Source organism: Nyctereutes procyonoides, unplaced genomic scaffold (genome assembly GCF_905146905.1).
Source record: "Nyctereutes procyonoides isolate TBG_1078 unplaced genomic scaffold, NYPRO_anot_genome, whole genome shotgun sequence".
NCBI lineage: Eukaryota > Metazoa > Chordata > Mammalia > Carnivora > Canidae > Nyctereutes > Nyctereutes procyonoides.
The window spans coordinates 51,519,300-51,542,972 of record NW_026575126.1 but is presented as its reverse complement, the minus strand read 5'-3'; the positions used below and the strand labels follow the sequence as shown (position 1 = coordinate 51,542,972).

Sequence of the window (23,673 nt, the reverse complement as noted above, 5' to 3'; positions counted from 1 at the left end):
CTCTCTTGATTGCATGTGTATCTGTGTTCTTTACTACTGTTATGTCAGTGTTTCCATAGTCACTGTAGAACACACTGCTTAAGTAGGACATACCTGGATCATTAAAACTAACAGGAATATTTACTTGCCATTGTATTTCGTTTTCTCTTTCCTTGCCTTGACTACCCTTATAAGACATTTTAGGTTTGTTTTATTTTTAAGAAAATGTCTTTTATGAATTTGTATGTATTCTAGCATGCTTATAAAAAAATTCGTCAACATTTTCCACAGCTCAGATTTGTGTAGTTCTTTTAATATGCAGCTCTTTCTTCCCTGCTTTTCTCTTCACTAATGTTAGTGCTTACATATGGTCTTCCTTTTTTTTGACTGCCTACTTTTCTCTAGGAATATTCATACATTCTTTCTTTATGGAAAAGAATAAAAATTTCTTTCCTTTAAGAAATTTGAAGTGATCTTGCTTTTGATTGGTAATTATTGCTTTGATTTATTTTCCTTTTTTGTTAGACTTTGCAGGATCGGAAGACATTACTTCTAATAAAAAATAATAGGATATAATTCAGGGACAAAGTTTTCTAAGAAAGAAGAGAGGGAAAAGTCAAGTCTTGATGTTTAGATCTGCATGCCCTCCTGATCAGATTGCCTTGTGTCACTTTACATGGAGCAGTTCCTCCCCTCACTGCTAGTCATGGCTGATGTTGGAAGGCTACAGTAAAGTGAACTCAGACCCTAAGATTTCGTTGTTAATGAATTCACATTGTATATAGATTTGAGGAAGTTTTTGTCTTGCAGTCTGGAAGCAGGGAGAGGGGATTAGGAAGCAGCAGTTAGGTGGAATGGAGTACATTAGCAGCAGAAGGAAAAGAGAAGGATGGGAAAGGCTTAAGAGTGGCAAGATGATGGGACTCCTGGGTAGGTCAGCAGTTGAGCATCTGCCTTTGGCTCAGGGCGTGATCTCGGAGTCCCAGATCTAGTCCCGCATGGGGCTCCCTGCATGGAGCCTGCTTCTCCCTCTGCCTGTCTCTCTGCCTCTCTCTCTCTATGTCTCTCTCATGAATAAACAAATAAAATCTTAAAAAAAAAGAGTGGCAAGATGTGTCTTTTTTCTCGTTGGACAGGGCACCTTGCCATGGTAGTCTATGGAAAATTGAGGAGATACAATCTAATACACTGGAGGGTACAGAGGATTTTGTTTAGGTCAGGAATCAGTAGACTACAATCTGTGGGCCAAATACAGCTCAATATGTATTTTTTTCTCTCTCTCTCTCTTTTTTTTTTTTTTTATTTATGATAGTCACAGAGAGGGGGGGGGGCAGAGACACAGGCAGAGGGATAAGCAGGCTCCATGCACTGGGAACCCGACGTGGGATTCGATCCCAGGTCTCCAGGATCGCGCCCTGGGCCAAAGGCAGGCGCCAAACCACTGCGCCACCCAGGGATCCCTTTTTCTCTCTTTTTAAGAAAATATCTTTATGATTTTTAATTCACTTATCACACAATTCACATTTAATGTGTATAGTTCAGGGACACCTGGGTGACTCAGTTGATGAAGTGTCAGACTCTCGATTTCAGTTAAGGTCATATTTGAGCCACCCCGACGTCTTTGTCGTTTTAACTTTTAAAAATGTATACACATATTTTGAAGTGTATCTTGGAGGAGTCACACATTTGTGTTTTTTTTGTACATCATCAGATGTGGGCACTGTCTCCAACCGTCTTTGCCCTGCTGAGCAAGAATCTAATGATTGTGCATGGTGACCTGGCTGTTCACTTCCCTGCCATTCAGTATGCTGTGCTCTACACATTGTATTCTCATTGTACCAGGTACTGGACTGTACAGATACTTGTAAACAGTTTTTTTTCATTTTTATAGGGGAGGATGGTATAGATTTTTAAAAATACGTGTTGATTTTAGAGTTGCCTTTTTTTTTTTTAAATTAGAGATGAAAACATGATTTTTCTTTTGTTTTCCAGGCACGATCACTTTATATCTAGTAGTCTTAGTTCTTCATCCCCATCTCTGTTTGATGGAGCTGTAATCAGTACTGTAACTACAGCTACAAAAAAACATTTCTCAATTATACTGAATCTCCTGGGAATATTGCTTAAGAAAGATAATCTTAACCAGGACACAAGGTAACTAAATAATATTTCCTAATATTAAGTATTCTTAACTTTTATTAACTTAGCTACATAATTTGAGGATAAAAAATCAAGATTTATGGAGGTGGTAGGGTAGAGCAGCTTCTTCGTTATGAAACACGTCAAAATACGGCTTTATTTAATCTGGGATTTCTTGTTCTTTCCCAAAAGAATGAAAAGAAACCTCCATGCCCTGCAATGTTTTGTAGAAAAATGTATCTATAGGGTTTTTTGTTTTTGTATTCTTTGCTACAACTTATGCTAGTTTGGGGGGAAGTATTCTTAAAAGGCATACAACTTTTTGACAAAGGAATTTCTGTAGTTTCAGTTTTTGTTTCTTGTTAGTTGAGATATTTAAAGACATCAAAAGCAATGTAAGAAGAGATTTTTCTTTCTTTTTTAATGTAAAATCAACTGGATATTTTGTATTTCAGGAAACTGTTAATGACTTGGGCTTTGGAAGTGGCTGTTTTAATGAAGAAGTCTGAAACATATGCACCTTTATTCTCTCTTCCATCTTTCCATAAATTTTGCAAAGGACTTTTAGCCAACAGTAAGATTCTGTAATTTTTAAAAATTTTGTTAATCTGCACATGAAAGAGGTCTTTGGTAATGAAATAGTCACTTGAACATTTTCATAACATGAATAATTCCCACCTCAATGGCAGGTGCATAATCTGTCTTAACTTTTTCTTATTCTTAATATGTAAATTGTTTTTAAATGATTGTCACATTTTTAAGCTCATATGAATGTTTGTACATTCCGTATACTTTTAAAATTTCTTTCAGAAAAAGGTTGGGGTGAAGAATAGTGACTTTAAGTGATTTGTTGAATGTGTCATTTTCTCGAATATTACTGCCAGTGAGGGTTCTAGGTGGTGCAGGGCCTAGTCCACAGGAGGCATTTACTGTTTGTTGAATAAGTGGATGGGTTCAGGATGTTCAGACATACTGGCATATGATTTCTTTTGGCGAGCTGAAAGTGTCTTTTAATTTTCAATAGCTCTTGTTGAAGATGTGAATATCTGTCTGCAAGCATGCAGCAGTCTACATGCTTTGTCCTCTTCTTTGCCGGACGATCTTTTACAGAGGTATGAACTAAAGATCTTATCTTCTGATTCTGGTCTTAATAACTTGGAACTGTTGCCACAATTATACTATCTCTTTCATTTTTTCATAGGTGTGTTGATGTTTGCCGTGTTCAACTTGTCCATAGTGGAACTCGTATTCGACAAGCATTTGGAAAGCTGTTGAAGTCGATTCCTTTAGATGTTGTCTTGAGGTATAACAATTGTGTTGGAACAAATACATCCCACTATTTTAACTGCCCAGTAGTCCTTTAGTTTGAAGGTACAAATTGTCTATTAGTGAATTAATATCACATCTTCTATGGCACTTCTCAGTGATTGAACAGCTGTCACAGGATCAAATTGGAGTCTAGAAGAAAGTAACAAAGTTTTTTATGTTTTATAAACTTAGAAGCTTATGATAAGTACTGAAAAATTTATATATATGGTGCCGAAATGTGTCTCATTAGTTATTTGAAAAATGCAACTGTAATCTTTATTGTTTTTGATTAATTTCCAAGTTGTAACAACATCTCTATTTTATGTTTATTTTTTATTTCTACATTTAGTTAGCAAGGAAATAGCCTATTTGTAGTATGAAGTAACCTTTTAACTAAAACATTTTGTGTAACAGTGACTTTATTTTCTATCTACAGCAATAACAATCACACAGAAATTCAAGAAATTTCTTTAGCGTTAAGAAGTCACATGAGCAAAGCACCAAGTAACACATTCCACCCACAAGATTTCTCTGATGTTATTAGTTTTATTTTGTATGGGAATTCTCACAGAACAGGGTAAGGTTTTCTTTGACTCCTTCATGTGGGAAAGTAACTTAAAAATACTTGAATATTTTGACCTTACACCCATTTTGAGGAGAAAATATGTCAGGAGTGGCAGAGTAGAAAGTGATATCTTTTCAAATGGGTTAATTTTATTTTCAGCAGTAGGAAGAATTGCTTGGAAGATAGTATCTGAAGAAGCAGAAATGGGCTTTGAGATGGAGTGATGAAATGTGTTTGACAGTTAACTGCTCTGACCTAGTCATGAATGCTTTGGGGAGAGGCCTGGGAACCTAGACATTCTGCAGATGCTTAGTTGCAGTGAATGTTTTATCCCAATAGCCATTTACCCCTAATAACCTATCCACACTATACCCCATCCTGTTTTAACTGTAAAAGACCTCCTCACAATGAAAGGTATGGATATAATTCTTCTCAGTATTAAAGGTTTTGCTTTTTTAGAGTAGGAACAATTGTAGTCCCTTTCTCATATTCCCTTGGAAAAAAACTTATTATTTTTTTAATGAAGTTGTCATTGTTAAATATGAAACTGCTTTTCCCAGGAAGGACAATTGGTTAGAAAGATTGTTCTATAGCTGCCAGAGACTGGATAAGCGTGACCAATCAACAATTCCCCGAAATCTTCTAAAGACAGATGCCGTCCTTTGGCAGTGGGCTATTTGGGAGGCAGCACAGTTCACTGTCCTCTCTAAGTTGAGAACCCCATTGGGCAGAGCTCAGGATACCTTCCAGACCATTGAAGGTAATCAGCTCTTTGTGCTTTTTCAGCCTTTGTGATACAAATACTTTCAAAACCTTATTATAGTAAGAAATAATTATCTTTGTTAACACAAAAATTTGAGAGTATATGCTTTGTTTTTCTTTAGTACTCTGTCAGCCTTTCAGGTACTATTTGTTAGAATAAACTTTCATTGAACAATTATGTTGACGACAACATGGTTGTCTACTTTTGTTCAAGAACTCGGGGATTTGTATAGGGAAAACATCTTTTCCCCTAAAATAAAAGATCTTTCCTGTTGGGAGTTTTGTTTTTAAATGATGGAAATACAACACTTGATAATTGTGAAATTATCTCAATTTCTAGAATCTTTAGATTTCTTTTAAATTTGGAATGCTGTCTTTGCTTTAAGGTATCATTAGAAGTCTCGCAGCTCACACGTTAAACCCTGATCAAGATGTTAGTCAGTGGACAACTGCAGACAATGATGAAGGCCACAGTAGCAACCAGCTTAGACTTGTTCTTCTTCTGCAGTACCTGGAAAATCTGGAGAAGTTAATGTATAATGCATATGAGGGGTGCGCTAATGCATTAACATCACCTCCCAAGGTTAGTTTCAGTGGGCTGAGCATTGCTTCGTAGCAGTTTCATGGGCAAGCCTGGCAGTGCGTGCAGAGCTGAAATTACAATACTCTTGTATATTTGAGACATCTAGCTAGAATCTTAACCAATCCTGAGCTGTTCTTTTTCTTTATTCTAAAGGTCATTAGGACTTTTTTTTATACTAATCGCCAAACTTGCCAAGACTGGCTGACACGGATCCGACTCTCCATTATGAGAGTTGGATTGTTGGCAGGCCAGCCTGCTGTGACAGTGAGACATGGCTTTGACTTGCTTACTGAAATGAAGACAAATCTATCTCAGGTAAAGTCTATTAAGAGTTAATTTTAAATCTGTTAATTAGAAAATTTTGAGCTTAATTCCTTTATGTGATTTAATCTATAGATGAAATATTAAAATTTCTATTCATTCAAAATTTCTATTTCAAAGATTTTGATTCAGTATTTTGTAAAAGCAGTAACTTCCAAAGTCACCTATTCATATTTTCTACTTAGAACACTGTCAAAATATATATTACTTATATTTAAGAAGCTGGAACTCTATAGGTAATTCTTAGAAATTTGTAGAAGAAATCTCATCATAATTATTTTTAAAGATTTTATTTATTTATTTGAGAGACCGAGGGAATGAGTAGGGGGTGGGGCAGAGGGAGAAGCCTGGGATCACGACCTGGGCCAAAGGCAGATGCTTAACTGACTGAGCCAGGTACCCCGCATCATAAATTTTAATAACTATATAATGTATAGGAAAGTGTATATAATTTATAATGTATGCAAAATATATGTAATAATGTTATAATATGTGGGGAAAGTGCTGGTTTATAAATGGATTCAATAAGTGGAATCCAAAAATAGCAAATGTTTATTAATTAGACATAGTATTGGGCAGCCTGGGTGGCTCAGCAGTTTAGCACTGCCTTCATCCCAAGGCGAGATCCTAGACACCCAGGATCAAGTCCCACATCAAGCTTCCTGCATGCAGCCTGCTTCTCTCTCTCTCTCTCTCTCTCTCTCTCTTTCTGTCTCTCATGAATAAATAAATAAAATCTTTAAAAAAATAGACACAGTATCAATAAGCAGTATTCAGACAAATTAATCCTCTTTTAATCCATGGTTATTTATATTTAATTTTTGCTTTATATTTATTTCATAGCCTACTCCTACAGATACCACAGTTTAAATGTTTGGGTGACTTTTTTAAGTTCAAGTCTTTGTAAAGACTGACACCCGTGCTGTTAACGGTGTGTCAGTTACCTTGTAGACACATTATAGGTAAAATTTCAAGAATTCTAAGCTAATAATGTAATATCGTTGTTGTAAAAATAATTATTAAGTATATTTGCCTTTAAGTGGGCTTAGATTGTGATCAGTAGTTGTCAATTTTTAATAGATATTTGAATTTTAATGGTATTCAGGTCTCTGATTAACTTTTCTGAATGAACTTTCAGGGGAGTGAATTGGAAGTAACCATCATGATGGTGGTAGAAGCACTGTGTGAGCTTCATTGTCCTGAAGCTATACAGGGAATTGCTGTGTGGTCCTCTTCCGTTGTTGGAAAGAATCTTCTCTGGATAAATTCAGTGGCCCAACAGGCAGAAGGGAGGTAAGTAGAATGGAAGGAAATAGATGATAGGATGTCTTTATATTTAACTCTTTTGTATTCCTGGCTAACATTGTTGTTAAGTGTTAGAACAGCTTTCTTCAGTTTCAGCAATTGAAACTTGTTTAAGTCACTTTCCAAGGAGTCATCTTCCGTCTGTTCTTTAATTACCAGGAAAACTTAGATGCCTCTCATTTATGGATTAGTAAGAAATCTTCCTTAAAATAAGATCTGCCAATTACTTGTTTTATAAATATTTTTTTCTTTTTTAGAGAGGGAGCAGGGAAGAGGGACAGAGGGAAGAGGAGAGAGAGAATCCCAAGCAGGCTCCATGCCTAGCACAGAGCCTGGATGTGGGGCTCGAGCTCATAACCATGAGATCATGGCTTGAGCCTAAATCAAGAGTCAGCCTCTTAACTGACTGAACCACGAAGCACTCCCTAGTCATTTTATAAATATTTTTGAACTTGATCCTTAATCAATAACCTTTCGTGTCAGAGTCTGGTACAAACTACCCTTTATGGCTAGAGTACTTGCTCATTAGCCCTGTGCACTCAGCATTTAAACCCGTTTGATTTCTCTAGGTAAATGAACATGACCATAATAGTCTTTATATATTTATGTCAGTTTTACCAAATCTAGAAAATGTAGGAAAAATAAATAACTGCTCATAATTCCATCTGCCATTGATAACTGTTAGTTTTGGTGTACATGCCTTTTTAGTTTTTTTTTCTTTCACATACAGGCTCTCCCCACTTTTCCCAGAAATAGCTGTGTTTCTGTTGGTTACCTCATTTTGCTTTTGTCACTCAGCAATATTTTAAAAAATATTTTGCTATGTTAAACATTCTATAATGTTATTTTTAATGACACAGTTGTATTTTTTGTGAGTGTGCCATAACTTAACATTCCTTATTCTTGGACAGTAAGGTTAGTTTTGATATTTTTTACTAATCTTAATGCACTATGGCACTTAACTCTTTATAGTTTACAGTTGTGTTTATTTTCTTTGAATTGACTCCTACAAGTTGGTTTACTAGAAGAAAGGCTACAGACCATAAGGCTTATGATACATTCCATTGCTAAGTTACTGTACAGAAAAGTGTTTCCAATTTATATCCTTAACAATAGAATAATAGGGGCACCTGGGTGGCTCAGTGGTTGAGCATCTGCCTTCGGAGCACGAGAATCACACCCTGAGCTGAAGACAGACACTCAACCTCTGAGCCACCCAGGTACCCCTATGAACTCTTTTTTTTTTTTTTTTAATTTATTCTTCTACCTAGCCTTTGTGTACACTGCGAGCAGGTACTTAATATTTTCTGTTATACTGCCTCTTTAAAAAAAGATTTTATTTATTTAAATAAAGACTTTGAATATTCATTACAGGTTTGAAAAGGCCTCTGTGGAGTACCAGGAGCACTTGTGTGCCATGACGGGTGTTGATTGCTGCATCTCCAGCTTCGACAAATCTGTTCTCACATTAGCCAACACCGGGCGTAACAGCGCCAGCCCCAAACATTCTCTGAATGGTGAGGATCCAGAATTTAAACAGTTACAGCCAGATAGTTTGTACTGATGATCTTACTTTTATATTTTTAGATTTCTTTGCTCTTCAAAGTATTTTAAACTGCCCTGGATATCTCTCTCTGTTTTATAAAATATATTCACTCAGGTGAATCCAGAAAAACGGTGCTGTCCAAGCCAACTGACTCTTCCCCTGAGGTCATAAATTATTTGGGAAATAAAGCCTGTGAGTGCTACATCTCGATTGCCGACTGGGCGGCTGTACAGGAGTGGCAGAATGCTGTCCACGACCTGAAGAAGACGACCAGCAGCACTTCTCTCAATCTGAAAGCTGATTTCAACTACATCAAGTAAGGACTTTTTTCAGTTAAATGAATTTTCAGTGGCTTTAAAGTCTTCCTCTGTGGCAGAAAAATATTTAAAATTGCTCATAGCTACTATTTTGTGAGATATTTGAAGTCTAAAAATACTGCTGAGAATGACCACAATGAGAAACCAACATTAGAGGTGAGGAAGGTATTTGTGCAGCTGGAAACCGGTCTTGTCCCTGCTGAAACAGTCATTTGGATTCTTAAAGCTTACAAAATATAAAGAGAAATTTGTTACTGTTTTAGAAAGAGTCACGTTTGATGACTGGTTTATTTGTTCTAAAGAGGGCAAAATGTATGAGCATTTGTAAATTAAATTCCCTTTCTTGTCTTTTTCTTCTCCTTGTTCCTCTGCTCATCTACTAATCCCTTAATTGGGGACGCCTGGCTGGCTCAGTTGGTAGAGTATGCGACTCTTGATCTTGGGGTCAAGAGTTCAAGTCCCACATTGGATATAGAGATTACTGAAATATTAAAATTAAAGAAAACTCCAAAAAATATGTAGTGAATTTAATCCCTTGATTCAAAATTTGTGTACCCCTAAGGGGCTGGGATACAGGGGTCATTAATAGTCCTTCCCATTGAGAAGCTGACTTTCTAGAGAGCAAATATGTTAATGGATAATTTCTCCTCTGAGCATGTGCTGTGTCAGTCAGCGGGGTGCAGCATTTCATGAAACAAATTCTGACCCTTGAGGAGCTCCTTTCTAGAAAAACACACCGACAAGGTTGGGAATGCCATCAGCATGACATTTGAGCAAAGACTTGAAAAAACAGATCTGATAAAAGCATAATGGAAACGCCCTAGAGGCCACTGTTAACTGAAGCAGAGTGAATAATAAGAGGTAAGGGTAGAGGGTAGATGAGAACTATGAGAAGGACTTTTGATTCCTAATAAGATAGAAAGTTGTAGATGAGATTTGAACAAGAAGCATGTCATGATCTGACTTCCTGGTTCACTCTGCTGTGTTGTGAAGAGGTGGATGGCAGGGGTGTTCCCATGTACACCATTAATCTGTGGGACAAAGGTAGAGGGGGAAAATAGACACTATTGAAGTAGGAGCACGGAGAACAAGGAGGTGTGTTTAAGGTGCATATGAAACATGCAGAGGAGATTGTTTCATAAGGAGTTAAGAATTGGATTTTGAACAAAGGAGAAAAGTCTAAGTAGAGAACGATTTGGGGGAATCACTAGCATGTAGGTGATAGTAAAAAGCCCTCTTTTCCCTCTCTACTCCAGAGCCTATGTAAGCCACAAAATTATACATAAAGCTCTGGGTGTGGGTGAATGCAAAGAAAAGAGGGCCAGGGTCAGAATCTTTACCAGCATCTTTGTTTTAGGAGGGGAGAGGAAACCATGGATAAAAATACAAAGACAGTGAGGAAGGAAGAGATGTAAGAGAACCAGACTCGGGTAAGAGAACCAGACTCGGGTAGTCAGTCTTGTCAGAAGCTCCAGAGACTGCACACAAGAAAAGCTTTGTAGAGTGAGGAGAAGCAGTCACGTTGATACTATGGAGTGAAGAAACTTGTCCTAACTTAGTTAGATACGAAAGCTTTTGATTTTCTATTTGAGTAGAAGTAGATTTTCGACCTGGATTAGACTACTTGGATAGTGAGTTTTTCATGAAGCCAGTGAGAGGAAACTGTGGCTGGAGGAGAATGTTGTATATTTACTTGAAGTATTGGAGAGATTAAGTGTTCTTTTAAGCTCAGGGGAAGGGGTGAGTAGAAAGCAGAGTTGAAGAAACATGATACTGTTGATTGAAGGATTAACTGGGCTCCACCTCTTCGCACCCAAGGAAAGCAGTTTGATATACACAGAGTTTTGGAAGCGGGTAGATGATGGATTAAGGGTAAGAAGAGAGGAAATGAAAGCCTGTGGGGCTCTGTGTGTGTTTGTGTGTATTTTGAGGAGTCAGTCATTAGCTGAGAATGTGAAGACATTGTAGAGCCTAGTGGAGATACAGGGAACCTGCCACTAGAGAAGACTCAGACCCCATACTGGCAGGAATGATAAGGATATTTCATCAAACCTGGCAGTTCATCAGTTGGGCTCACAATGAGAGGCATATGGTTGTCTTGGTCCAGGCTTGGAGCTTATAAGGGGGATGCAGATGCAGTCATTGATGTCCTGTTCCAGTGCTGGATTCAGGCTGCATTATAAGAGAGGGGACAGGAAAAGAGAGATTGAGAAACTGGAAAGGGACAGGCACTGTGAAAGGGACAGGAAAAGAGAGATTGAGAAACTGAGTTATCTTCTTGGTGGAAAGCTGCTGTAATAGGAATGGGAACAGAGTGAGTGATCTGAAAGTAGCAATAGTAGAGAGAGCTAGGAAAAGACCTCGTGTCTTAGCATTGATGCTACAGGACTAAAGGCGTTTCAGAGGTACCACAACTTTCAGATGACATAAGGAAATGGAAAGGAAGAGTTATTTGAAAGAAGAGAAACAGTCTTCATGAAACATGTAGAAGGGAGAAAAGGAGGGAGGCCAGCAGTGACAGGAGGCAAGATGAGGATGGAAGGCTGAGATAGGACAGGATGGGACAGTAGCCCTCCAGGGGCCTGGACTTTAAGTGGGGGATGGGACCACATAGTGAATTTAGAGCTAGCTTGGGGCGAATCAGATATTGGCATTGCCCTGCAGAGGTCTTTCAGTTTGTCGGATGGGACCCAGGGATAATAGGCTACAAAAACAGGAAGGAAACATGGAAGGTAAGTATGCTAAACTGGATGAATGACTATAGCTGTGGCTTTCTGGTTTGCCACTCCAATTTTAGTGCTAATTATTATTTTTTTAATATTTCAATTATTTATTCATGAGAGATCCGAGAGAGAGAGAGCATGCCAGAGACACAGGCAGAGGGAGAAGCAGGCTCCATGCAGGGAGCCCAATGCCCAGGTCTCTAGGATCACACCCCAGGCTGAAGACAGGGCCAAACCCTGGAGCCACCTGGGCTGCCCATTTTAGTGCTAATTAAACTGGTAGTCGCCTCTTCAAAATAGAAATAAGGGGATCCCTGGGTGGCTCAGCGGTTTAGCGCACCGCACGCCTTTGGCCCAGGGCGCGATCCTGGACTCCCGGGATTGAGTGCCGCATCAGGCTCCTGACAAGGAGCCTGCTTCTCCCTCTGCCTGTGTCTCTGCCTCTCTCTCTCTCTCTCTCTCTCTCTCTCTCTCTCGAATAAATAAATAAATAAAATCTTAAAAAACAAAAACAAAATAGAAATGATGGCCCACGTGGAAAGAACTTCAAGAGAATGCTGTGTAAACTGTGATGTCTTTTTCTAGAATTCTACTTTTTTTTAATGATGCCACAGACTGCATAGGTGTGATACAAACTAACTGGTATTCTAATTACAGATCACTAAGCAGTTTTGAATCTGGAGAATTTGTTGAATGTACTGAGCAATTAGAATTGTTACCAGGAGAAAATATCAATCTACTTGCTGGAGGATCAAAAGAGAAAATAGGTATTTGAAATAATAATCTTAGAGTTATATGTTTTATAGACAAGTTGTTCAAAATGTTTAGTATTTTACTGGAAAAAACTGGAAGTTTTTGTACATTTAATTTGGGGCAGAATCCTGCGTGAAGGAACACACTTAGGGCTGTTTTACTTATATTTGATTTGGCAAATGAAACAGTTTCAAGTAAAATTAAACTAAAAAAAGCTATTGTAAAACTTTGGGATTTATCTAGCCACGTTTGAAAAAATTTAAGCAGTGTTTAAGTGAAGTATTTTTCTTGACCTCTTAATGTGGTTTGTTAACTTCCACACCACAACTAGAACATTCTGTAAAATATTACACTAAATTTAGTACTGTGAGTAGTTTGCGTGTTAGCATTGAGTTGCTAGATTCAGTAAGATTTGCCCCTTTAAATGTAGGTTGGTTTACTGATTTTTTGAACTTTGGAAATCAGCTGTTGTGAGGCAGGTCTGAAATACAATTTCAGTTGTGGACTCTTAATTTTTATGTAGCTATCAGAAATGCTTAATCATAGTTTTCAGCTGCCTGAACTTAAATATGGAAGAATGTATTCATTGGCTATAACTTTTTAATACTGGCAAAATGTCTTATCAGTCTTATGCATTAAAAGCAAATTGACTTAATGGAATTTATTTAACTTCTGTAGATATGAAGAAACTGCTTCCTAACATGTTAAGTCCAGATCCAAGGGAACTTCAGAAATCCATTGAAGTTCAGTTGTTGAGAAGTTCTGTTTGTTTGGCAACTGCTTTAAACCACATAGAACAAGATCAGAAGTGGCAGTCCATAACTGAGTAAGTTTAATACTAAAGAAGATAATTTGCACTCTGTATACCATATGATAAATGTATGTACTGTGGATGAGTCAGTTACCAAATTGCTACAGTGTTAGTCATGATAGCTTCATTTTAGTTGTAGAGGTCATATGATAAGCTAATGTCAGTTGGCAACATATATAGAGTTGAAACTAAATAAACTGTAGAAATCCCCATAAGTGTGTCTTGACTTGCTTATGTCACTTTACTAAAGGATGGGCAGCTCCTTTTTCTTTCTCCTGCTTGGATGTCACTATGGTAGCATCCTGCCAAACTACCTCATCCCTTCAGTGATTACACAGGATGGAAAATCTCATTTATTAATTGACAGTAAATATTTTGTTTCAGAAACGTGGTGAAGTACTTGAAGCAAACCTCCCGCATAGCTATCGGACCACTGAGACTTTCTACTTTAACAGTTTCACAGTCTCTGCCAGTTCTCAGTACCTTACAGCTGTATTGCTCTTCTGCTTTGGAGAACACAGTTTCTAACAGACTTTCAACAGAGGTGTGTATTTGTGTATTCTTATCAGGCTATTCTGAACATTAATAGGCATTCGTGTAGAATTTTTGTTTTTTGAAGATTTTATTTATTTATTTATTTATTTATTTATTTATTTATTTATTTATTTATTTATTTATTTATTTATTTATGATTTTATTTATTCATGAAAGACACAGAGAAGAGGGGCAGAGACACAGGCAGAGAGAGAAGCAGGCTTCATGCAGGGAGCCCAGTGTGGGACTTGATCCCAGGACTCCAGGATCACAACCTGGGCCAAACGGAGGCAGTCGACCTCTGAGCCACCCAGGCATCCCATTTTATTTATTTATTTGAGAGAGCACACACACATGGAGAAGGATCGGAGGGAGAGAATCTCAGGCAGAGTCCCCACTGATCTTGAAGCCCAGTGTGGGGCTCGAGCCCAAGACCTGTGAGATCATGACCTGAGCCCAAACCAAGAGTCAGACACCTAACTGACTGAGCCACCCAGGCACCTGCCTTAAGACCTTATTGAATTTTTAAAGTAGCATTTGTAGCATTTAATGGACAAGGTAGTAAATTACGAAATCTAAAATGACGTTTTCAGGCACAATTTCATTTGAGAAGTGTGTGAGGCAGATGAAGGAACCTAGGTTACATCATTTCAAGGATGGCTAATTGCTTAATTTTTTTTCTTTTCAGAAGAAGTGTTGGCATATATAGATATATTTCCATTGACAGGTGTCAATGTTGTAAATTTTAGATTTGATTAAAACAGAGAGACTCTCAGGGGCATGTGGCTGGCTCAGTTGGTAGAGCATTGACTCTTGATCTCAGGGTCATGAGTTCAAGCCCCCCATTGGGCAAAGAGCTTACTTAGAAAAGTTAATAATGAGGACACCTCATTCTCCTCCCATACAGGCTAAAGTTTAACCAAAGATGAGCCCTTCCCTGGAGAATTATAATCTTTGAGAAACTGTTTATAAAACAGTAGTTTTGTGTTTTTCTGTAATTCAATTTCTGCTTTGTAGCGAATAGGCTGTTTATTTTTTATAAAAATGTTCTTTATTGATAAATTGGACTTGATAATCCTTTTTTTTCCTTTGCATAGCAAAGATTTTGCTCTTACTGTGTCTTAGAGTGTGTTCCCTCTTGTGTTAGAAGATACAGTGAAGGGGCGCCTGGGTGGCTCAGTGGTTGAGTGTCTGCCTTTGGCTCTGGTCAAGATCCCAGGGTCCTGGGATCGAGTTTCACGTGAGGCTCACTGCAGGGAGCCTGCTTCTTCGTCTGCCTATGCCTCTGCCTCTCTCTTTCTCTGTCTCTCATGAATAAAAAATCTTAAAAAAAAAAATACTTAAGAAAATATAGTGAATAAAGAAGAGAGTTTGATAAATAAGCCTGGAATAGCTGGCTTATGGGGGATGCAGCTTACCTTAACCTACAGTCATGTAAGGAGCTATTTACGTTAAGTAGTTTTGTTTTTTCTCTGGCAGGATTGTCTTATTCCACTCTTCAGTGAAGCCCTGCGTTCATGTAAACAGCATGATGTGAGGCCATGGATGCAGGCATTAAGATATACCATGTACCAGAGTCAGTTGTTGGAGAAGATAAAAGGTAATTAGGTTTTTTTTTAATAGTTTTGATTGAGATAAAATTTATACATTTTAAGTGTACAGTTCCATGAGTTTTGTTACATCTTCCTTCACCAATGCAACCACCAATCCAATCAAGTTACAGAAAATTTATCTTACCCCAAGAGGTTTCCTTATGCCTCTTCCCAGTCACCTCTCCCGTCTTTCCTGTCCTGGACAATCACTGATTTGTTTTCTATCACTGTAGATTAGACATGTCTTTACTAAAGTTTTATATAAATATAGTCATATAGCTCTCTGTGTCAGGCTTGTTTTGCTCAGCATTTTATTTTTAAGATTCCTCATTGTTGTGTGTAGTAGTACTATGATCCTGCTTGTTGTTGAGTACTGCCCATTCTATGGATATACCATAATTTATCTCTGGGTCTTTTGGTAGATATTGGAGTTATTTTAAAATTAGGACTATAATGTATAAAACTGCTATGAAATTCATATACAGGTCTCTGGGTGAACGGTTGTGTTTCTCTTGACTAAATGCCTACAAGTGCAATTAGTGGGTCACAGAGTTTAACATTAAAAATAGTTTGACATTTTCTTAGAAAGTATTTGTATATTTCTTCTGACATCTACATCCTTGGTAGTGTTGGTCTTTAATTTTAGTCACTGGCACCAGTGTATAATATTATCTCATTGTGGTTTTATTTGCATTTTCCTGGTGATTAATGAGATTGAGCATCTTTTCATTTGCATAGTGGCCATTGTATATCTTGCTTTGTTAAGTGTTCAAATCTTGCCCATTTTTAATCAAGTTGTAGACTTGTTTATTTATTCTGGATACAAGTTTTAAATGCTCCAAATGAATAGTTAGGGAAATAGTATTTTTTTAATTGGGAAATAGTATTTGTATAAATATCAGTTAAGTCTCTCTTTTTTTTAACTAGGTCTCATTTTTAAGAAAGAAATGTCTTTCGTGTTAAAGGGAATTAGCAATTTATTGCTTAAAAATAGAAAAGTTGCCAGAATTCTGTAGAATTTTCATTGAAAACTTGGTAGCTAAGGTTACTGAATACATTGGTGTATTAAATTTCAAGTAAGGAGGATGCCTGGGTAGTTCAGTGGTTGAGTGTCTGCTTTCATTCATTTGGGTGGTTCAGTGGTTGAGCATCTGCCTTTGGTTCGGGGCGTGATCTCATCCCGATATCAAATCCCACATCGGGTTTCCTGCGTGGAGTCTGCTTCTCCCTCTGCCTGTGTCTCTTCCTCTCTCTCTGTGTGTCTCATGAATAAATAAATAAAATCTTTTTTTTTTTAATAAAATCTTTAAAAAATAAATTTCAAGTAAGATTTTGCTGGGGTATGGACTTGCATTGCTGAGTGATTACTGGAAACTGTGACTCACCTGGATCCTCATTGCCATATACACTTGGGTTGGATCGTTAGTCCAGCATTTGCAAATGGAAGGACCTTAGGGCAAGTCATTAAACTTCTGTGTCACTTTTCCTTTTTTGGTTATTAGTATTGCCTTGCTCAGGAGATTTTTTTTTTTTTTTTATTAAGGATTGTAGGAAATGAGACAAGGCATATAAAAGCTGTAGCACAGAGCATACCATATAATAGGACTACAAATATCATTTTCTTTCTCATCTTTCTCTTATTGAACAAGTTTTAAAATTTGGAATAAAAAGTTAGTAACCCAGGGGTTATAGTTGGAGACAGAACTCTACTTCTCAATTTTTTTTCTTTCTTTAGCAAGTGCTTATGAAGTGTGTGCATTGTGCCAGGTATTGTGCTCGAAGTTGGGATGTAACAGTGAACAAGGCAAGCCTGTTTCTGGACTCTAAAGTCTAGTAGGGAAAACTGACATCAAACAAGGGCCAGCAATAAGATGCGCTGAATGGAAATACATGTGTATGATGCTAAAAGAACTGATAGCAAGGGCACCAATTTAATCCTAGGAATCAGAAAAGGATTTGGGGAGGAAGTAATATTTAAGCTGATACCTGAGGAAGTTGGGGATGAGAAGGAAGGCAGTTGGGAAAAACAAGTGAAGACCACTTGCAATAATGAAAGATTCATAGGTGACTCAGTTTGCCTAAAGGAGAGTGGGAAGAGAGGAAGCTGAAGGAGATGGAGATTGGGATGAAACGCAAGCCATCAGTGCCTTTCAAGGCAAGTTCAGGAGTTGAGGTTTTGTCGGAGGGGCAGTGGGAAGCCATTAAAGGGAAGTTAAACTGTAAGATGATTTCAGTTGCAGGTTAGTGAATGGACTAGAAGAGGATGGCAGGGCAGATAGATCAGTTAGGCTGAAGTTGCTCTAAAGGTAGCCAAGGTAGTGGCAGTAGAGATAGAAAAAAAAAATTAGAAAAGATAGGAGAGCTGCAAGTAAAGTCTTAAGATAACTGGCAGGCACCTGCTTAGGTAGCCAGTGCCTTTCCTTGAGAAAAGATAAACAGGGGAAGGAAATAGATTTGCAGGGTGGTAGAAAATGGATTCCTATCATAAATAAAAAAAAAAAAAAAAAGGGGATCCCTGGGTGGCGCAGCGGTTTGGTGCCTGCCTTTGGCCTAGGGCGCGATCCTGGAGACCCGGGATCGAATCCCACGTCAGGCTCCCAGTGCATGGAGCCTGCTTCTCCCTCTGCCTATGTCTCTGCCTCTCTCTCTCTCTCTGTGTGACTATCATAAATAAATAAAAAAAAAAAAAAAAAAAAAAGAAAATGGATTCCACTTGACACAGGTTAAAAGTGCCTGTGTCAAGGCACTTTTGTGTCAGGTTAAAATATCTGAGTGTAGGTGACTGGTAGGCAGGTGGGACTTGGATGTCGGTCTGCCTGGAGATAAAGATTCAAGAGTCACCAGCATTTGTATTAGTTGAAGCTATCAGAGCAGATGATATTGTCCAGGGAGAATATGCAGAGTGAGAAGATAAGAGAGCCTAGGACTGACCTTGAGGGCAACAATTTTAATAGATGGGTAGTGGACAAGGAGACTGAGGATTCTTCAGAAAGGTAAGAGTATACCAGGAGAGAATGGCATGATAGAAGGGCGGAGGGTACTTACACAAGAAGAAAGGGATCCTCATTCTCCACCCTTTGGCCTAGGCTCTCTTTCTCTCTGTCTCTCTCTCTCTCAAGATTGATTTATTTATTCATGAGAGGCACACAGGGAGAGGCAGAGGGAGAAGCAGGCTCTCTGCCGGGAGCCTGATGTGGAACTCTATCCCGGAACCCCAGGATCATGTCCTGAACCAAGGGCAGACACTCAACCACTGAGCCACAAACACATCCTGGCCTAGGCTCTTTACTAGTAAAAAAGATCCAGAAACTAAAATTAAAAGGCTAATTTTTTTTTGTCTAGCAGAAGATTTTTACTTTTTGTCTGCTTCATCATTTGCTTACATTTATTTCAGCTAACATGTATTGTTTATTGTATGCCAAGTACTATGTTAGGGATTTAAAGATAATGAAAAATGAGGGTATCCCTGGATGGCGCAGCGGTTTAGCGCCTGCCTTTGGCCCAGGGTGCGATCCTGGAGACTCGGGATCGAATCCCAAATTAGGCTCCCGGTGCGTGGAGCCTGCTTCTCCCTCTGCCTGTGTCTCTGCCTCTCTCTCTCTCTCTCTCTCTCTCTCTCTCTCTCTATCATAAATAAATAAATAAAAATAAATAAAAAAATACAGATAATGAAAAATGAGATTTTTATTTAGAGAGCTACTAGGTAAGGGTAAATGGTTGGGGAAGAATTTTTGGCCGTGTTTCTGTGCAGTCTGGGTTAGACCAATCATGGACTAATGAAATGTTTTCTTTTCTCCAGAACAAACGGTTCCAATTAGAAGCCATCTCATGGAATTAGGTCTGACAGCAGCAAAATTTGCTAGAAAACGAGGGAATGTGTCACTTGCAACAAGACTGTTGGCACAGTGTAGTGAGGTTCAGCTGGGAAAGACTACTACTGCACAGGATTTAGTCCAGCATTTTAAAAAACTGTCAACTCAAGGTCAAGTGGATGAGAAATGGGGGCCTGAACTTGACATTGAAAAAACCAAATTGCTATATACAGCAGGTTAGTAAAATGAACTGTGATTAGTGTATAACTAAAATGAAAATCATGTGTATTAATGCTAATGTGTATGATGTAAGGCAGTAATAGAAAAGATGTTTTTTTTTCAGCCATGACAGAACATTTGCATCTTGAATAATAAATTACCTGTAATTGATGTATCTCTATAATTTGGTGCTTTAACAAGAGGTAATTTTGTTATAGTTTATGAAAGTAAATATTTCTAGAGATCGTTGATTACCACTGAATTTACATTTTTATTTTACCCTGAAATACTGTTAACATTTGCATATAAGGCTTTTAAGGGCTAGTTTTTGGTTTTCTGTAGGTCAGTCAACACACGCAATGGAAATGTTGAGTTCTTGTGCCATATCTTTCTGCAAGTCTGCCAAAGCTGAATATGCAGTTGCCAAGTCAATTCTGACATTGGCTAAATGGATCCAGGCAGAATGGAAAGAAATTTCAGGGCAGCTGAAACAGGTTTACAGAGCTCAGCAACAGCAGAACTTCACCGGTCTTTCTACTCTGTCTAAAAACATACTCGCTTTAATAGAACTGCCATCTGTTAATACAATGGAAGAAGAGTATCCTCGGATTGAGAGTGAATCAACAGGTAGGATTTCTTTATTTTATTAGCTTTAAAATAGCTTTAAAATAGTCTTAGAAGTTATTTGTCCACTATTTTTAATGTTTACAATGTTATACTGGCTGTAATTTCCCACAAAAATTATTTGCATGGAACTTTATTATACAGTCTAGGAGAAATTAAGACACATATCTTTAGTATCTAATGCCACTGTGGATGCCACTTTAACTCTGCTCCTCAGGCGTTCCCAAGCCACAGTGCTTTTATGGACTTAGATGTTTTTGCTGGCAAGAAGGTCCAGTTCCAGACACCTAAATTCCACCTCACACTGGAAGGAACAAGATAGATACATAAGAGTATCCTATGGTCTCCTTGGCTGGTAGAGCCCAGAAACTATAGAAAGATGAAAGTTTCACATTCTGACACTAGTGCTAGTAATAGAAAGATACTTAACAAATAGGGTGGTTGATTCAGTGTTGGAGTGCTTGTTCTGTCCAGATTTTACAGAGCGGAGATATTTAACCTCCTTGCTGATTGAGAATATACTTCTATTTTGTTGTTATGAAGCCTAGGATTTTAATTGCTTAGGTTGGTCTTATAAAATAATTATAATCTACATGTTTTATAGTCTTGATATTCATAAGGGATGTGTCTTGTGATTATTATAAATCTTATATTGGCAAATTGCATTATAGCAGGTGATTTTTTCACTTCTAAACTGTGAGTAAAGATATTTTTACCTCATGAATTTCTGACTGAGATTGTATACTGATCACCTATAAATTATTTTTGCCAGAATGTCCAAGCTTAACCTAATTATGAGGAAAGAGCCAGTCATATCTAGAATTCAAGGCATTGTAAACACATCTAATTCCTGAAATGTTTTACATAAAGTTCAGTGTCATGAAAGATATTTATGTGGTTTGAAGGGTGCTAATTTAAGCTAATTTGGGAAGCTGAGTGATTGATTTCAATATATTAGCCTTTTAGAAAAGCATAGTAAAAATGTGTTCTTCAGTTTTTGTACTGTAATATTCTAGAACTTAGTGATAGTTTACAGATAATAAACTCTTAAAATGTTGATAGGAATGTCATTTGAAATTTATGAACGTGGGCAGCCCAGGTGGCTCAGCGGTTTAGCGCTGCCTTCAGCCGGGGGCGTGATCCTGGAGATCCAGGATCGAGTCCCACGTCGGGCTCCCTGCATGGAGCCTGCTTCTCCCTCTGCCTGTGTGTGTGTGTGTGTGTGTGTGTCTCTCTCTCTCTCTCTCTCTCTCTCTCTCTCTTTTTCTCTCTCTCTCTGTGTCTCATGAATAAAATAAAATCTTTAAAAAAATATTTGAAATTTATGAATGTAACATTGCTGAGTCCTTTCATTATTATTATTATTATTTATTTTATTTTATTTTATTTTATTTTTGTCCCTCATGGCAGTACATATTGGAGTTGGAGAACCTGACTTCATTTTGGGACAGTTGTATCACCTGTCTTCAGTACAGGCACCTGAAGTAGCCAAATCTTGGGCAGCATTGGCTAGTTGGGCTTATAGGTGGGGCAGAAAAGTGGTTGACAATGCCAGGTATGTATATTGAAATGTGTAATTTATTTAATGCATAGTAAAGCAGAGATTTAAAATGTCTGCTGACATGTTTTGGTAGCCAAAACTAATGACTTACTTATTTTTATAGTCAGGGAGAAGGTGTTCGTCTGCTGCCTAGAGAAAAATCTGAAGTTCAGAATCTGCTTCCAGACACTATAACTGAAGAAGAAAAAGAGAGAATATATGGTATTCTTGGACAGGCTGTGTGTCGACCAGCGGGGATTCAGGCAAGGAAAACATACAGTGTTTAGGACAAAGGGTGTCAAGATCACTGTTTTAATTCATTGATTTTGAGGAGATTGATTACATACTTGATTAAATGTTGAATGCAGTTTAGGCAGTTATTGTTACAAATCACAACTTTGAGTTTTAAGATGAAAGTGCATTATGATACTTTTTTGAGAAGAATGTAATACCTTGAGAAATTATTTCCTTAAGGTCCTGTTACAGTAGGTGAAGTTGGTTTTATGTGAATTAAATTTCTCTTTTGTTTTGATTAGAAATTAGGTTCTTAACACTAGCTTGGGACCTTTTAAAGTACACCAGTGCCTGAATACCACTCCAGATATTCTGAGTGGGACATGGGTATATATATATTTAAGCTTACTAGGTGATTACAATTCATAGCTAGAGTTGAAAGCTAATAGACTAAATGAGCTGTAGGATTTATAGCTATAGGATTTCACCTCAGAATTCTCTTAATTCTAGAATGTTACTGCTATTGAGTACTTAAGAGACTTTAAAAGTTTGGATTTTATTTCATAGGCTAAGCTGTACTGACTCATCTTGCTCTACACTTCAGCATGTATCATGTCTGCCAAAGCTGGTATTATGTATGTGCCCTTTACTATAAAGAGAGTTAAATCTGTTGTGAGTGAATTCTGTATATATTCAAGCCTCAAATTTTTGAAAAGATTAAATTTAATGTTCTCCAGGCAGAATATTATGTTGTAACTTAGAAGCATTTAAAGTACCAAAAAACAGTCTTTTACCCTTTGTTAGTAAATCAGTAAATACATCATACAGAGGAGCATATTGACATTTAGCAAGTGTAAGGCTAAATGTGAAGTAACTTAATTTTTCATAAATGAGAAAAATGCTTTCATAGGATAGGAAAATCATGTATCTCCCCTCCCTCCCCCCTTTTCTGTTTGTATTAAAACAAATAGCACTTTATGCCCACATTTTCTTCAGGATGAAGATATAACGCTTCAGATAACAGAAAACGAAGATAACGAGGAAGATGACATGGTTGAGGTTATCTGGCGTCAGCTAATCTCAAGCTGCCCATGGCTTTCAGAACTTGATGACAGTGCAACAGAAGGAGTTATTAAAGTGTGGAGGAAGGTTGTAGATAGAATCTTCAGCCTGTACAAGCTGTCTTGTAGTGCATATTTTACTTTCCTCAAACTCAACGCTGGTCAGGTTAGTAGCACAATGTTCAGTTCTAAGAATATGTATTTGACATTTCTTTCCTAGTAAATGAAAACAGTATTCTTATTTCTGCCTTTCATCTTTCACCCTTAGGTTCCTTTAGATGAAGATGACCCGAGGCTACATTTAAGTCACAGAGCCGAGCAGAGTACTGATGATGTGATTGTGATGGCCACACTGCGCTTACTCAGATTGCTCGTTAAACATGCTGGCGAACTTAGGCAGTATCTGGAACATGGCTTGGAAACAACACCTACTGCTCCATGGAGAGGTAACAGTCTAAGTAAAACGTTTCAAGAAAAATTATTTCTAGGTAGGACATGTAGAACAATAAAAAAAAAAAAGTGGTAGTTCCTTTGTTATTTTAATGTGTTATAGAATAGCTACATTAGTTGATAGGACACCACAAACTGTGTGTTACATACTCTTCTTCCCCACCTTTTAGAGAACTGGAATGCTGAGAGGCTGCACCTTTATGTTTACAACATGAATTTTGGAGACAGTGATGAAAATAAGTTTCAATTTTTTTTGTATGCCCTTTTAAAAATTTTTCTTTTACAGGCATTAATAGAAAATACATTTTGTCAGAACATTGTTGAATTGCTCTGCATTTTGATTATGGCTCTGTACCCTAACCAAACTTAAAATCAAGAACTATTGTTAAGGTTCTTTGTTACCACAGGGAGAAGTGTGAGGCCCTTAGAACCAATCCTAAAGTAACAAAACAAAAAAACTGATCTCAACAAACATCAGGTTTTTGCTTTTGCATC

General features: G+C 37.7%; 1 protein-coding gene across 4 annotated transcripts in view; it reads left to right on the top strand.

The window, feature by feature from the left end:
• Window positions 1-23,673, top strand: part of SMG1 (SMG1 nonsense mediated mRNA decay associated PI3K related kinase) — a 107,572-nt gene that overhangs the window by 47,682 nt on the left and 36,217 nt on the right. For all 4 annotated transcript variants that reach the window (XM_055339330.1, XM_055339328.1, XM_055339327.1 and 1 more), the window contains 22 exons: window positions 1,691-1,821; window positions 1,972-2,133; window positions 2,574-2,692; window positions 3,143-3,230; window positions 3,320-3,421; window positions 3,863-4,003; window positions 4,552-4,751; window positions 5,140-5,336; window positions 5,490-5,651; window positions 6,796-6,950; window positions 8,337-8,479; window positions 8,623-8,824; window positions 12,206-12,315; window positions 12,980-13,127; window positions 13,497-13,656; window positions 15,126-15,246; window positions 19,038-19,286; window positions 19,612-19,896; window positions 21,304-21,448; window positions 21,558-21,696; window positions 22,664-22,894; window positions 22,997-23,174. In XM_055339330.1, the coding sequence (XP_055195305.1) occupies window positions 1,691-1,821; window positions 1,972-2,133; window positions 2,574-2,692; window positions 3,143-3,230; window positions 3,320-3,421; window positions 3,863-4,003; window positions 4,552-4,751; window positions 5,140-5,336; window positions 5,490-5,651; window positions 6,796-6,950; window positions 8,337-8,479; window positions 8,623-8,824; window positions 12,206-12,315; window positions 12,980-13,127; window positions 13,497-13,656; window positions 15,126-15,246; window positions 19,038-19,286; window positions 19,612-19,896; window positions 21,304-21,448; window positions 21,558-21,696; window positions 22,664-22,894; window positions 22,997-23,174 (3,568 nt within the window). The remainder of the gene's footprint in view (window positions 1-1,690; window positions 1,822-1,971; window positions 2,134-2,573; window positions 2,693-3,142; window positions 3,231-3,319; window positions 3,422-3,862; window positions 4,004-4,551; window positions 4,752-5,139; window positions 5,337-5,489; window positions 5,652-6,795; window positions 6,951-8,336; window positions 8,480-8,622; window positions 8,825-12,205; window positions 12,316-12,979; window positions 13,128-13,496; window positions 13,657-15,125; window positions 15,247-19,037; window positions 19,287-19,611; window positions 19,897-21,303; window positions 21,449-21,557; window positions 21,697-22,663; window positions 22,895-22,996; window positions 23,175-23,673) is intronic.